Source organism: Eriocheir sinensis, chromosome 9 (assembly GCF_024679095.1).
Source record: "Eriocheir sinensis breed Jianghai 21 chromosome 9, ASM2467909v1, whole genome shotgun sequence".
In the NCBI taxonomy this organism is placed as follows: Eukaryota; Metazoa; Arthropoda; class Malacostraca; order Decapoda; family Varunidae; genus Eriocheir; species Eriocheir sinensis.
Genome location: NC_066517.1, coordinates 22,929,392 through 22,944,816, shown reverse-complemented (window position 1 = coordinate 22,944,816; position 15,425 = coordinate 22,929,392). Strand labels below are relative to the sequence as shown.

At 45.5% G+C, this 15,425-nt stretch overlaps 1 protein-coding gene and 2 long non-coding RNA genes across 8 annotated transcripts; 2 read left to right on the top strand and 1 right to left on the bottom strand.

The window, feature by feature from the left end:
* Nucleotides 1–34: 34 nt before the first annotated feature.
* On the top strand, nucleotides 35–14,232 carry LOC126996185 (arylsulfatase A-like). Of its 2 annotated transcripts, XM_050856491.1 has the most exons (13): nucleotides 35–76; nucleotides 227–320; nucleotides 2,275–2,754; nucleotides 4,845–4,928; nucleotides 5,662–5,785; nucleotides 7,235–7,434; nucleotides 8,335–8,467; nucleotides 9,144–9,310; nucleotides 9,850–9,974; nucleotides 11,030–11,160; nucleotides 11,904–12,012; nucleotides 12,252–12,387; nucleotides 12,802–14,232. In XM_050856491.1, exons 3-13 carry the CDS (start codon nucleotides 2,426–2,428, stop codon nucleotides 13,046–13,048), a joined length of 1,785 nt encoding a protein of 594 aa, XP_050712448.1. In that variant the 5' UTR covers nucleotides 35–76; nucleotides 227–320; nucleotides 2,275–2,425; the 3' UTR covers nucleotides 13,049–14,232. The 2 variants fall into 2 exon arrangements, with proteins under 2 accessions (XP_050712448.1, XP_050712449.1); XM_050856492.1 differs by lacking the exons at nucleotides 35–76; nucleotides 227–320 and adding an exon at nucleotides 450–700.
* On the top strand, nucleotides 2,768–4,763 carry LOC126996192 (uncharacterized). 2 transcript variants are annotated; one of them, XR_007751096.1, is made up of 4 exons: nucleotides 2,810–3,196; nucleotides 3,296–3,493; nucleotides 3,593–3,789; nucleotides 3,988–4,763. It is a non-coding gene; the product is annotated as an uncharacterized LOC126996192 (long non-coding RNA). The 2 variants fall into 2 exon arrangements; XR_007751097.1 differs by lacking the exon at nucleotides 3,296–3,493 and having other exon boundaries at nucleotides 2,768–3,196; nucleotides 3,691–3,789.
* Nucleotides 13,168–14,754, bottom strand: LOC126996190 (uncharacterized). 4 transcript variants are annotated; one of them, XR_007751064.1, is made up of 3 exons: nucleotides 14,046–14,739; nucleotides 13,847–13,945; nucleotides 13,168–13,746 (listed from the first exon to the last, which is right to left on the bottom strand). It is a non-coding gene; the product is annotated as an uncharacterized LOC126996190 (long non-coding RNA). The 4 variants fall into 4 exon arrangements; XR_007751066.1 differs by lacking the exon at nucleotides 13,847–13,945 and having other exon boundaries at nucleotides 13,946–14,754; XR_007751065.1 differs by lacking the exon at nucleotides 13,847–13,945 and having other exon boundaries at nucleotides 13,168–13,846; nucleotides 14,046–14,754.
* Between the last annotated feature and the right edge of the window lie 671 nt (nucleotides 14,755–15,425).

The window sequence follows — 15,425 nt, the reverse complement described above, 5'->3', positions numbered from 1 at the left end:
AGTTCATCGGGTGAGGTGTGACCTTCACCCGACCTTCACTTCAGCGTGTGTGTTGAGATGCGACGATTGCCAGCAGGTGTGTTTACCATGACCTTCAGAGTTCATATCAGGGAGGGAACTTGACTTGGGAAAATTTGGTTAACGTGTCGGAAAATGAATATCTAATTGAAGTCTAATATTCAAGCATCATTTTGGGTTGTTTTTCTACTTGAACCCGATTTTCCAGAGTGGTTTCCTTGCTGTGAATACTGATTTGGATGGTGTGTACATATTGACAACAGCTGGGCCGGAGGAGAAGCTGCCTGCCTCCAATGATAAGGGTACCCTGATAAGCATCCCTGCCCTCTTCCTTATGCCTCCCTTCCCCTCCTCAGTCCTCTCCCTTACTCTCCCTTCCCCTCCTCCTCCCTCTCCCTTACCCCTCCCTGCCTCTCCTCAGTCCTCTCTTACTACTCCCTGCCCTTCCTCACTCCTCTCCCTTACCCCTCCCTTCCCCTCCTCACTCCTCTCCCTTACTCCCCTCCCAGTTCCTCTTCATTCCTCCTGCCCCCCCTCACCCCCCATCCCTACATATCCCTCCCTACCCCTTGCCAGGACCTCTCAAAACCACCTGGCTCTCCAATTCCCTTCCCACAGAAAGCACAGGCAAATAAGTCTGTGCCCTCATGCTTTGTTCCCACTTGCGTTTTGAGGGTGGAAGGTGAGATGGTTCTGCTTGATGGTCTGTTTATTACAACTTGGTATAGGGTGGTGATGCCTCCTTGTTCTGCCCTATTCCTGACCCTCATAGTAGGTCTCTTGTGATAACTTGGTTGAATTTGGAGTTTGATTTAATAGTCGTCCCTCAAATAGTACGGTTTCCAATAGTTAGGTTTCGGTTTTATATGGATTGTCATGGAAGATCTTTTAGGATTTTAAAATTTTCTGCTCGTTGGGGTATTTAAAAATCCTTAAACATCTTAGAATCTCCACATAAAACCAAAAACGAACTATTGGAAACCGTACTATTTGAAGGATGACTATTCTTTTTTTTATGTCAACGTTGGGGCATGAAAATAGTGCCTGTATTCTTCGACGCTTCCAGCTCTCACGTCACTGACTTCTAATCGCTAAAAGAAGAGGTTAAACAAGTCCTCACAAGGGTTTCTTTACATTCATGGTGCAGAGGAAGGGTCACGCTACCACCAGGGTCATAAAACTACCCCTGACAGTGCCCACGACTCCTATGAAAGCCTTGTTAAATGTGTGTATGCTTGGTTTAATTCTTGTGTTGGTGTTTGCGTTGGGTAAAGAAATTAATGTTGATTTTCTTAGACACTTCCAGCTCTCACATCACTGACTTCTATGTGCCATAAAAGAGGTTAAACACATTCTTATAGGTGTTTCTTTACATTCACGGTGCAGAGGAAGGGTCACACCACCACCAGGGTCATAAAACTACCCCTGACAATGCCCACAACTCCTATGAAAGCCTTGTTAAATGTGTGTATTCTTGGGCGCTGAAATATGTAAAACTGTGACCCTGAATCCCCCAAAACTAGAGGTATCATTTTTAACTTTGCCTGACTAACTTCAACATTGGACTGACTCCTTCGACGGCTTCACGAGACCCCAATTGCAGGTGTTAGTCTGTTTATTTACAATGTGTGCAGGTGTGTTTCCAGGTGACTGCTTGTATATTGATTACCAAGAGAGAGAGAGAGAGAAGGGGAGGAGAGAGAGAGAGGGGAGGAAGAGTCAGAGGAAGGAAGGGGGAGGTAAGATAAGGGAGAAGTTACCAAGAGAGGGAGGGAAAGGAAGGGGGAGAGAGGGGAGGAAATGCAAGTCAGAGGAGGGAAGGGGAGGAAAGAGAGGAGAGATGGAGGAGTGAGGGAGGGAAGACAAGAAGAGAGAATAGAGAAGGGAAGAAGAGGGGAGGAAATGCAAGTCAGAGGAGGGAAGGGGAGGAAAGAGAGGAGAGATGGAGAATAGAGAATAGAGAAGGGAAGAAGAGGGGAGGAAATGCAAGTCAGAGGAGGGAAGGGGAGGAAAGAGAGGAGAGATGGAGAATAGAGAATAGAGAAGGGAAGAAGAGGGGAGGAAATGCAAGTCAGGGGAGGAAAGAGAGGAGAGATGGAGGAGTGAGGGAGGGAAGACTTGAAGAGAGAGGAGGGATATAAGGAAAAAGAAAGGAGATAAAATATGACCATCAATAATAATAATAATAATAATAATAATAATAATAATAATAACTAGATTTCAAAACTAACCATCGCTTCATTTTCTTACTAACAGGAAAAAACAAGGTTGACATGCCCTGAAAACCGCACCCAACTCTGTCTGTGTGTAGCAAAGAACAGGATTTTAATGCAGGCAACAGCTGTGACACGGCAAACACTGTGAATCTGAACTGCTTTACCGATCCCTTCACCGGCGAGAGGAGAGAATGGGAGTGACGATGAAGGTGCTGCTGTGTGCCGTGTGCTGCCTCCTGGTGGTGTACGCTGAGTGTGAGGTCGTGAACAGTGAACCTAGCAGAAGCAGGGAGACATTTAAAGAGACGCCTGATGTGGGAATGGTGAAGGATGAGGAGAGTCGGAAGGCGCTGGAAACTGAGAAATATGTCGAGGATAAGATGGTGAACGAGGCGCTTGGTAAAGGGAAGATTACGAAGAAGGACAAATCAGCAGAATCACCACCACCCAATATCGTGGTTCTCCTGGCTGATGACCTGGGCTACGGTGACCTCAGCTTCTCGGGTCATCCCACCTCCAAGTAAGAGAAAATCATCGCCAAATTGTTGAGCGTGACTATTCTAAACTTGTGACCCTTGTAGACTAGTGACAAGGTGATTTGAAAGTGTGGAAATATTGAAGAAGGAAACTTATAACAATCTTCACTGTTTCCTTTCATACCAGTGATTTTATAAGCCTCAGAATTATTGACCATGACTATTGCATACGTGAGACCCTTGTTAACTAGTGACGAGGTTATCTGAGAGTGTGGGAGGATTGCAAAAAGAAACTTATGATCATGTTCACAGTCTACTTTTATAGGGCTCAGAACTCTTTGTGTCTGCTTGGTGTCTCAAGATGGTCAAGGCTTTTCAGTATAGGCAAATAATTGTAGTATATGCTTGTCCTTATGTCCTTAACCTGTCTGCTGCGATTGGCACGGATTTTGCCTTCACTGGTAGCCTGGTAACATACACTCCCAGGTCTTTCTCTGCCTCTGTGGTGGATAGTGGAGTGTTTCCCATGTGGTGTTGGTGTGCTGGATATCCCTTCACTGGTAGCCTGGTAACATACACTCCTAGGTCTTTCTCTGCCTCTGTGGTGGATAGTGGAGTGTTTCCCCTGTGGTATTGGTGTGCTGGATATCCCTTCACTGGTAGCCTGGTAACATACACTCCCAGGTCTTTCTCTGCCTCTGTGGTGGATAGTGGAGTGTTTCCCATGTGGTATTGGTGTGCTGGATATCCCTTCACTGGTAGCCTGGTAACATACACTCCCAGGTCCTTCTCTGCCTCTGTGGTGGATAGTGGAGTGTTTCCCATGTGGTATTGGTATGCTGGATACTCCTTCACTGGTAGCCTGGTAACATACACTCCCAGGTCTTTCTCTGCCTCTGTGGTGGATAGTGGAGTGTTTCCCTGTGGTATTGGTGTGCTGGATATCCCTTCACTGGTAGCCTGGTAACATACACTCCCAGGTCTTTCTCTGCCTCTGTGGTGGATAGTGGAGTGTTTCCCATGTGGTATTGGTGTGCTGGATATCCCTTCACTGGTAGCCTGGTAACATACACTCCCAGGTCTTTCTCTGCCTCTGTGGTGGATAGTGGAGTGTTTGCGCTGTGGTATGTGGGTGCTGGATATCCCTTCACTGGTAGCCTGGTAACATACACTCCCAGGTCTTTCTCTGCCTCTGTGGTGGATAGTGGAGTGTTTCCCATGTGGTATTGGTGTGCTGGATACTCCTTCACTGGTAGCCTGGTAACATACACTCCCAGGTCTTTCTCTGCTTCTGTGGTGGATAGTGGAGTGTTTCCCATGTGGTATTGGTGTGCTGGATATCCCTTCACTGGTAGCCTGGTAACATACACTCCCAGGTCCTTCTCTGCCTCTGTGGTGGATAGTGGAGTGTTTCCCATGTGGTATTGGTGTGCTGGATATCCCTTCACTGGTAGCCTGGTAACATACACTCCCAGGTCTTTCTCTGCCTCTGTGGTGGATAGTTGAGTGTTTCCCATGTGGTATTGGTGTGCTGGATATCCCTTCACTGGTAGCCTGGTAACATACACTCCTAGGTCTTTCTCTGCCTCTGTGGTGGATAGTGGAGTGTTTCCCATGTGGTATTGGTGTGCTGGATATCCCTTCACTGGTAGCCTGGTAACATACACTCCCAGGTCTTTCTCTGCCTCAGTGGTGGATAGTGGAGTGTTTCCCATGTGGTATTGGTGTGCTGGATATCCCTTCACTGGTAGCCTGGTAACATACACTCCCAGGTCTTTCTCTGCCTCAGTGGTGGATAGTGGAGTGTTTCCCATGTGGTATTGGTGTGCTGGATATCCCTTCACTGGTAGCCTGGTAACATACACTCCTAGGTCTTTCTCTGCCTCTGTGGTGGATAGTGGAGTGTTTCCCATGTGGTATTGGTGTGCTGGATATCCCCTCCAAAGATGCAGGACTTTACATTTTTCTTCATTGAATTGTAGCAGCCACTTTTTGATCCATTCCTATAGCTTGGTGATGTCTTCTTGTAGGAAATCCGCAGTGAAGGGGTTAACTATTACAAGTGGTTAAAGACGTCAGGGTTTTAGGTGTTCGAAGGTGCTCACGGATTCACTTTATGTTCATCCATTTCTAGGACGCCACACATTGACAAGCTGGCGCGGGAGAGTCGGTTCTTCACCCACCACTACGTCACCAGCCCAGTGTGCAGCCCATCACGGTAAGCCCAGCAAAACCTCTCTTGTGGCGTTCCTTTCTTTTTCCATATTAATTTCTATAAGTTCTCTCTTTCTACTTTTCTGCTTACTTTACTGTCTACTTTTGTTGTTGTATTTGTTGCCCAGTGGAGGGACATTCTCTTTCTACTTTTCTCTCTAATTTCTACTACTAATTTCTACAGATGGTCCACAAAACTTGACTCCCTTGGCTACTGTATAATTTTGTGTTTGTTTATGTAGATATGTGTTTGCTGATGTGCCTCCCAGGGTTACTAGTGCATTTGAGGTCCATTTAACCCGTCCACTGCGATTGGCATGGATTTGGCCTTCACTGGTAGCCTGGTAACATACACTCCCAGGTCTTTCTCTGCCTCTGTAGTGGATAGTGGAGTGTTTCCCATGTGGTATTGGTGTGCTGGATATCCCTTCACTGGTAGCCTGGTAACATACACTCCCAGGTCTTTCTCTGCCTCTGTGGTGGATAGTGGAGTGTTTCCCATGTGGTATTGGTATGCTGGATATTCCCTCCCAAGATGCAGGACTTTACATTTTTCTCCATTGAATTGTAGCAGCCACTTTTTGCTCCACTCCTGTAGCTTGGTGATGTCTTCTTGTAGGAAATCCGTAGTCTAGGGGTTAACACTCAGCACTGTCTTAGTGGAGGTCAAGTAGTCCCTTTCTAGTTCATCTCTGTCCCTGTACACACCCTCAGACTCACACTTGTCTTCTTCCTAGGGCCTCGCTCCTGACCGGCCGGCTACAGGTGCGCAGTGGAGTGTATCCCGGGACGTTCGTACCTAAAAACCCCCTCGGGATGCCTCGGAATGAGACCACCATCGCTGCTCTCCTGAAGGCCAAGGTGAGATGCATGACCAACGCCACTACTGTGTTCTCTCTCATCCCTCCTGACGGGGTGGATGCAGGTACACAGTGGAGTCTATCCCAGTTATTTTGTTTCTGTAAATCCCTTTGGTCTGCCTTGTAATAGACCACCATCGCTGCTCTCCTGAAGGCCAAGGTGAGATGCATGACCAACGCCACTGCTGTGTTCTTTCCCATCCCTCCTGACGGGGTGGATACAGGTACGCAGTGGAGTCTATCCCAGTTGTTTTGTTTCTGTAAATCCCTTTGGTCTGCCTCGTAATAGACCACCATCGCTGCTCTCCTGAAGGCCAAGGTGAGATGCATGACCAACGCCACTACTGTGTTCTCTCCCATCCCTCCTGACGGGGTGGATGCAGGTACGCAGTGGAGTCTATCCCAGTTATTTTGTTTCTGTAAATCCCTTTGGTCTGCCTCATAATAGACCACCATCGCTGCTCTCCTGAAGGCCAAGGTGAGATGCATGACCAACGCCACTACTGTGTTCTCTCCCATCCCTCCTGACGGGGTGGATGCAGGTACGCAGTGGAGTCTATCCCAGTTATTTTGTTTCTGTAAATCCCTTTGGTCTGCCTCGTAATAGACCACCATCGCTGCTCTCCTGACGGCCAGGGTGAGGCTCTATTTTCGACCATGACCAGTAGTTATTATCTACAGCCTGTTACCCTTCTTTTTTTTTTCTGCTGTGAGATGATCTTCAGTTCTCTTTTTTTTATTTTATTTTTTTTTTACAATAATGGAGACGGCTCAAGGGCAACAAAAAAAGTGAAAAAAAGAAAAAGCCCGCTACTCACCGCTCCCATAATAGACAAAAGTGAAGAGTAGCCAAAAGAGAGGTCAATTTCGGGTGGAGAGGTGTCTTGATACACTCACTAAAAGCATCAAGGAACACCCAACTTCAACTTATTATTAAAGGAACAATTTATGAAGCTTAAAAAAAGGCAATAGGATGTAGCTAACAGATGTGGAGTAGAGGACCTGGAAACAGTGCTCAGAAGGGAAAGACTCCGATGGTTTGGACATGTGAAGAGAGCAGGGGAGGATACAGTGCTGGGAGTTTTGGAGAGACTGGAGGTAGAAGGAAGGAGACAAGTTGGTAGACCTAGGAAAACGTGGAGAAGGTCTATACAGGAAGACTTGACACTGATGGGATTGGATGAGCATCAGGCAGAAGACAGAGTAGAATGGAGGCAGAAGGAAGGAGACCAGTTGGTAGACCTAGGAAAACATGGAGAAGGTGTATACAGGAAGACTTGACACTGATGGGATTGGATGAGCATCGGGCAGAAGACAGAGTAGAATGGAGGAGAGCCATAAAGCGTCCAACCGCTCAGGAAGATTGAAAACGGTTAACCATCACCTTCTATACACTCCCCTTAATCCCCTACATCACCTCCTTTGGCCTCATCCTCACTGCCTTCCACAGGGTTACCGCACCATGATAACCGGGAAATGGCATCTTGGGGTGGGCCGGGATGGTGAGTACCTCCCCACGCACTTCGGGTTTGACCACTACCTTGGGGTGCCCTACTCCCACGACATGTGCCCCTGTCTCACCTGCTTCCCGGGACCCAAGCCCTGCTACGACACCTGCTGGAGCGACCGAGTGTCCTGCCCGCTGTTCAGGTGAGTCTTGAGGCATTTATGGATGGTGACAGTGTGTGAATGGTGATGTTGGTTTTAGGATTAGCATGATAAGAGTGAGTGTTGAAAGATAGGTGATATCATGGGTTAAAAATAGAAGTTTTAGGATTAGCGTGATAAAGATGAGTATGAATGAGGTGAAATTACGTCTTAAAAGCAGATGAGGTTTTACGGTTAACAAGATAAGAATGAGTATAGAAAGAGGTGATATCATGGGTTAAAAAAAAGAAAACGTTTTAGGATTAACTTGATAAAATGAGTATGAATTAATGTATAGGTGAAATTACGTCTTAAAAGCAGATGAGGTTTTATGATTAACAAGATAAGAATGAGTATAGAGAGAAGTGATATCATGGGTAAAAAAAGAAAACGTTTTAGGATTAACTTGATAAAATGAGTATGCATCAACGGACAGGTGAAATTACGTCTTAAAAGCAGAAGAGGTTTTACGATTAACAAGATAAGAATGAGTATAGAGAGAGGTGATATCATGGGTTAAAAAAAAGAAAACGTTTTAGGATTAACTTGATAAAATGAGTATGCATTAACGGACAGGTGAAATACTTAAAAGCAGATGAGGTTTTATGATTAACAAGATAAGAATGAGTATAGAGAGAAGTGATATCATGGGTAAAAAAAGAAAACGTTTTAGGATTAACTTGATAAAATGAGTATGCATTAACGGACAGGTGAAATTACGTCTTAAAAGCAGATGAGGTTTTACGATTAACAAGATAAGAATGAGTGTGAAAAGATATGTGTTAAAAATAGACATTAAAATAAAGTAAAAAAAGATAGTATTGAAAATTTACGAGGACACAAACAGCGACCAGGAAACACAAGTACTGGGTGACCTAATACTACCTGTGTGACCCCTTGCAGCAACACTACCATCATTGAGCAACCGGTTGACCTCCTCACCCTGACCCAGCGCTTCATCGACAACGCCACGGCCTTCATCAACGAGTCGGCAACCGCAAACGCACCTTTCTTCCTCTACTTCCCATTCCATCATGTGAGTCCTGGTGGCATTGTGTCCTTAATGATTTATACTTATAGGGAAGGGAAGGGAAGGGAAGGGAAGGGTATGTAAGGAAGGGAAGGGTAAGGGAGGAAAGGGTATGTAAGGAAGGGAAGGGTAAGGAAGGGAAGGGTAAGGGAGGAAAGGGTAAGGAAGGGAAGGGTATGTAAGGAAGGGAAGGGTATGTAAGGAAGGGAAGGAAAGTTAATGGTAAGAAAGGAAAGGGAAGAGAGGAAGGGAAACAAAGGGAAAGGAAGAGGAAATATGAAGAGGAAACAGAAGAGGAAGAATGTTAAAGGTAAAGAATATAAAGGAAGGAAGGGAAGAAGTGATATTTCTGTTAATACTCCTTCTTCTTCTTCTTCTTCTTCTCGTTTAAAGTCCTTATTTTCCTATATATACGCTGCCTATTTGTTTGGTTATACTTCTTTTCTTCTTCTTTTCCTTCTCCTTCTTCTTCTTTCTCTCCTCTAACGTTCTTATTTTCTCCTATGTATGGTTGGACAGGCCATGAGTCTCTCCCACTCTTGACGATCACACACTCTCCTTTCTCGTGTCCCTCCTTCTCATGTCTTCCTTCACACCGTCTCCAGGCTTTGTTCCATCTGGTCTTCTCCTCCTCCTCCTCCTCCCTTCTGAATGCCCCCTCCTCACCAACCTCCATTTCCAGGTCCACCACCCACAATTCGCCTCGGAGATGTTTGCCGGGAAGAGCGACCGGGGCTTCATAGGAGACGCCCTGGAGGAGCTGGACTGGGCCGTGAGTCAGGTGGTGGCGACCCTGCAAGCACATGACCTCCTGAACTCCACACTCATCTGGTTCTCTTCTGACAACGGGTGAGGACAGGGATGAGACTAAGGGTCGTATCACAAGACATTTCGCTGCCCAAGAACACATATTTGACAAGGCTTTCGTAAGAGTTGTGGGCATTTCCAGGAGTAGTTTTATGATCCTGGTGGTAGGTTGACCCTTCTTCTGTACCGTGAACCTGAAGAGAGACTTATTAGAACTCGACTGACCCCCTCTTTGACCTTTAGAAATAGCTGATGTAAAAAGGGAATGTGTCTTAAAATACCAACCTAATTGACTGCTCTATCTGTCTTTGAACCTTAACTTTTATGATTTTGTGGTTTTCTTTTAATATATTTTACGAGGTGTCATATATTCGACACCTTATGACCAATGGGTGAGGACAGGGATGGAGACAAACTGACTTTTCTATCTACAAACCTTAACTTTTATGATTTTACGGTTTTCTTTTAATATATTTTACGAGGTGTCATATATTCGGCACCTTATGAGTTATGACCAAGTCTGTACAGTGCCATTAAATTAACCCCCTCCCACTCACAGGCAACCTCTCTTCCCCCCGCAGCCCCAGTCTGTACCGGCGGGAGCGTGGAGGCTGTGCTGGGATGCTGCGCTGCGGGAAAGGAACCACCTGGGAGGGAGGCGTGAGGGTGCCCATGTTTGTCCACTGGCCCCCACACATAACACCAGGTACATCACTGCCATTAGAGGTGGTAGTAGTTGTAGGAGGAGGAGGAAGAGGAAGGGAGGTGAAGGAGGATGGAGGAGGAGGAGGAGTAGTCATGTGTGTTTGAAATTGCCTCAAGAAAGGAGAAGGAGTTGGAGGAGAAGGAGAAGAAGGAGGAGGACACAGTTACCATATATTTAATCAGCCCAGAAAGATGGATTTTTACCCTAAGCACATAATCATCCGCAATAGCTTAGGAAGAGGAGGAGGAGGAGGAGGAGGAGAAGAAGAAGAAGAAGGAGGAGGAGGAGGAGGAGGAGGAGGACACAGTTACCATATATTTTGCCAGCCCAGATAGATGAATTTTCACCCTAAGCACATCATCTGCAATAGCTTAGGAGGAGGAGGAGGAGGAGGAGGAGGAGAAGAAGAAGAAGAAGGAGGAGAAGGAGGAGGAGGAGGACACAGTTACCATATATTTAATCAGCCCAGAAAGATGGATTTTTACCCTAAGCACATAATCATCTGCAATAGCTTAGGAGGAGGAGGAGAAGAAGAAGAAGAAGAAGAAGAAGAAGAAGAAGGAGGAGGAGGAGGAGGACACAGTTACCATATATTTAATCAGCCCAGAAAGATGGATTTTTACCCTAAGCACATAATCATCCGCAATAGCTTAGGAAGAGGAGGAGGAGGAGAAGGAGAAGAAGAAGAAGAAGAAGAAGAAGGAGGAGGAGGAGGACACAGTTACCATATATTTTGTCAGCCCAGATAGATGAATTTTCACCCTAAGCACATCATCTGCAATAGCTTAGGAGGAGGAGGAGGAGAAGAAGGAGAAGAAGAAGAAGAAGAAGAAGAAGGAGGAGGAGGAGAACACAGTTACCATATATTTTGTCAGCCCAGATAGATGAATTTTCACCCTAAGCACATCATCTGCAATAGCTTAGGAGGAGGAGGAGGAGGAGGAGGACAAAAGTGCTTACCATATACTTAACCAACCAGGAAAGATGACCACCCTAACCACACAATCATCCGCACTACTTTTTCCATCACCTCAATTCCGCATCCCTTTGGTCAGGTCGCAGCCATGGCTTGGTGTCGGCACTTGACCTCCTGCCCACAGTGTCCTCCCTCGTGGGCCTCAACACCTCTGCCCTCACTCTGGATGGCACAGACATATCCTCGCTGCTCTGGGACCCTCTCGCCCCTGTAAGTGTGTGGGATATGCCGGGGAAGGGAAGAGGAGGAGGAGGAGGAGGAGGAGGGGAAAGAGAAGCATTTAGATTTGATTAAGAAGGAGAAGGATGAGGAGGGCATAGAGAAAAAGTTAAATTTGAAGAAGAAGAAGAAGAAGGGGGATAGAGGAGAAGTTGAATCTGAAGAAGGAGAAGGAGAAGGATGAGGAGAGAATAAAGAAAAAAGTTAAATTTGAAGAAGGAGAAGGATGAGGAAAGAATAAAGAAAATGTTAAATTTGAAGGAGAAGGAGAAGATGGAGTGAAGAAGGAGAAAGAGGGGAAGGAGAGGAAGTTAAATTAGAGGTAGTGGAGGGGCTTCGTGGTGCAGTGGTTAGCACACTCGGCTCACAACGAAGAGAGCCTGGGTTCAATTCCCGGGCGGAGTGGAAAAATTTAGGCGGCTTTTCCGATACCCTACGCCCCTGTCCACCCAGCAGTGAATGGGTACCAGGTATTAATCAGGGGTTGTGTCCCGTCTCCTAGGATCTGTCCCCTTCTCCTATAATTCCTTCCCCTTCTGTCTCTCTCCGGCATATGACCACAGATGTTGCGCCGACTACACGAAACTTTCTAAAGGTAGTGGATTTAGTTAACTTAAAAGATCTTCTATGACAAACCATATAAAACCGAAACCTAACTATTGGAAACTGTACTATTTGAGGGACAACTGTATTTCTTTTACTTAATTTCTTAGTATGTCATTATTATTCCCCAGAGTCCGAGACAACACATGCCCATCTACCCTGAGAGCCCCACCCCCTCGGTCGGCCCCCTGGCGGTGACCAATGGGACCTACAAGGCTCACTTCTACACCAGGGGCTCAGGTAAGGTTACAGTGAAACCAGATTAAGGAGATCAATTTTGCGATGGTTACTCGAGTCCTTTCCTCTCCACCGCCCTGCCACACGATCCCAACACCTATTTCTATAAACTCTTAAATTGCCTGAAATCTAGTGCTGAAAATGATAACAAAAAACATATGAATAGACAAATAGTTACCCCATTTTACCTCATTTCCACTGATGAGCGACACAGAAAAACTAATCAACTCCTTCACTTACAGATTTATCCGACCCCGACAACTACGACGAGATGTGTCCAGGAGCCCACCCACTGACCCAGCATGTCCCGCCCCTTCTCTACCACATCCGCCGCGACCCGGGGGAGCGCTATGACCTCTCCGGTGACTCGCAGTACAGGTCAGTCAGTCGTGGGAAGGAGAAGGGAGTGGGAAGAGAAGGAGGAGCAGGAGAAGGAAGGAGAATGAGGAGGGGAAGGAGGAGGAGGAAGAGGAGAAGGAAAAGGAGGAGGAGGAAGAGAAGGAAAAAAAGGAGGAAATGGAGGAGGAGGAAGGATTATATTATGCAGTCATTGTAGTTGTGATAGTAGTACTAGTAGTAGTAATAGTAGTAGTAGTAGTAGTAGTAGTAGTAGTAGTAGTAGTAGTAGTAGTAGTAGAAAAATTATTTATTATAAAAAAAATACTCAGAAAATGAAATAAAACATCATATTGTGAACTTATACTAAAGGAAACTACCATTTTTTATTACAAATGCATACATCATCATCACCATCATCATCATCATCATCATTTCCATTTTTTTCCCTTCCAGCGGCGTGATAAGTGACCTCACAGCCTGGAGGGAGGAGCACATGAAGGCAATGACCTGGAACGACCCCCTCACAGAGCCCCTTGACCCCTACGCCCAACCCTGCTGCACCTCCCCCTCCTGCACCCCCTTCCCCCAATGCTGCGACTGCCCCACCACCTCCTCCTCAACCCCTGCCGCAGCCCCCCACCCCCTCCTTGCACCACCCCAGTCACACCCCAATGCCATCGCCAGCATCATGTTACACTGAGGAGGGATTTGACAGATTGGATTAACACCTTGACTGCGGATTTCCTGCAAGAAGACATCACCAAGCTATAGGAATGGATTAAAAAGTGGCTGCTACAATTCAATGAGGAAAAATGTAAAGTCCTGCATCTTGGGAGGGGATATCCAGCACACCAATACCACATGGGAAACACTCCACTATCCACCACAGAGGCAGAGAAAGACCTGGGAGTGTATGTTACCAGGCTACCAGTGAAGGGATATCCAGCACACCAATACCACATGGGAAACACTCCACTATCCACCACAGAGGCAGAGAAAGACCTGGGAGTGTATGTTGCCAGGCTACCAGTGAAGGGATATCCAGCATACCAATACCACATGGGAAACACTCCACTATCCACCACAGAGGCAGAGAAAGACCTGGGAGTGTATGTTACCAGGCTACCAGTGAAGGGATATCCAGCATACCAATACCACATGGGAAACACTCCACTATCCACCACAGAGGCAGAGAAAGACCTGGGAGTGTATGTTACCAGGCTACCAGTGAAGGGATATCCAGCACACCAATGCCACATGGGAAACACTCCACTATCCACCACAGAGGCAGAGAAAGACCTGGGAGTGTATGTTACCAGGCTACCAGTGAAGGGATATCCAGCACACCAATACCACATGGGAAACACTCCACTATCCACCACAGAGGCAGAGAAAGACCTGGAGAGTATATGTTACCAGGCTACCAGTGAAGGGATATCCAGCACACCAATACCACATGGGAAACACTCCACTATCCACCACAGAGGCAGAGAAAGACCTGAGAGTGTATGTTACCAGGCTACCAGTGAAGGGATATCCAGCACACCAATACCACATGGGAAACACTCCACTATCCACCACAGAGGCAGAGAAAGACCTGGAGACTATATGTTACCAGGCTACCAGTGAAGGGATATCCAGCACACCAATACCACATGGGAAGCACTCCACTATCCACCACAGAGGCAGAGAAAGACCTGGAGACTATATGTTACCAGGCTACCAGTAACGGCAAAATCCATGTCAATTGCAGCGGACGGGTTGGTTTGCTCTTCCCATATGTGAAATTAATGTGATGTGAGATGTTAGGCAAGATGATATATACTTAAATCATTGTGTTCATTAGTATGTTAAATAATTGGTTCATTAAATTGACTAAAAATGGATTTGTTTTATTTGATGTTTCTGTGTAAAATTCATACATTCAGCCTTAGCATACATACTTAAAGCCCATATATAGGTAGGTGCATTGGGCAAAGACTCATATGAATAGAAAAAAAAGTATGTTGTGTTAAAGAATATGAATTTTAAGCAAGTATGATCAACAAATATACTTACAAACACCATTATATTATCATAGTCACTAAAGCAGGCATGTGTTTGGGTTACTTATTGCATGTACAACTATTATAAGTCCACAAATATTTCAGAGAGAGAGAGAGAGAGAGAGAGAGGCACTGTTTTCCTTAAAGAATGAATATATTAAGCATAACACCTTTTGTTTATAAGGTTTCTTACATAGGGAGGAGATCATTTTGGTTGCTCCATATGTTGGTCTGAGAGAGGAGCCAGTCTTACTTACATCAACATGAATGGTAATTAGATTATTGCCTCAACATTGGTGTCATTGATGTCAAATATGCATGGAGAGTCTTGCTGACCCGTAAGCTATATATACACATTTAAACCAAGCCAGCATAGTGACGAGAAGCCATGAAGGTGATGGTATGGAAATTTGACTTTATTTCTCACTTGAAGAGACATATATAGATAGATTTAAGACATAATACTCAAATGGGGGAAAAAAATAGCTCTACACTCGCTTTTTCATGCTTAACAATTTCCTTGTGATTAATAAGAAAGCATAGTATGATAATGAGCAACAAGGAAGGGAAAACTAAAAAAAAAAAAAAAAAATCCAAAATGAAATAGGCATATGCTGATGATGACGATGATAAATGCAAAGGCTATACGTGCAGGTAACCCCTTTTGCCCTGTTTAAAGAGAAAAGGTACGAGGAATAAACAGCATGTGTATTATAGGTGAAAGTGTGGCTATTGTGACCATCTTTGGGGCGTTTTCTGAGTCACTTCCAGAAGATTCCGGAGAGTGAGTCATGTGAAGGGGAGCATGGCGATAAAGACCTCCATTACAGCAAAGAAAACAGCCATACATGAACAAACCTTTACTATCACTACTCCTTACTTAATTAATACCGTGACTGTAGCTTAATGGCCACATATAAAGATAAGCCAGAGCAAAATGCAAAAATAAACAAGCATCGTGGATATGGCTACCAAAATTGTCGTACTCAGCGGCTCATATTCACCCATTTCCTCCTATAAACCGCCACACCC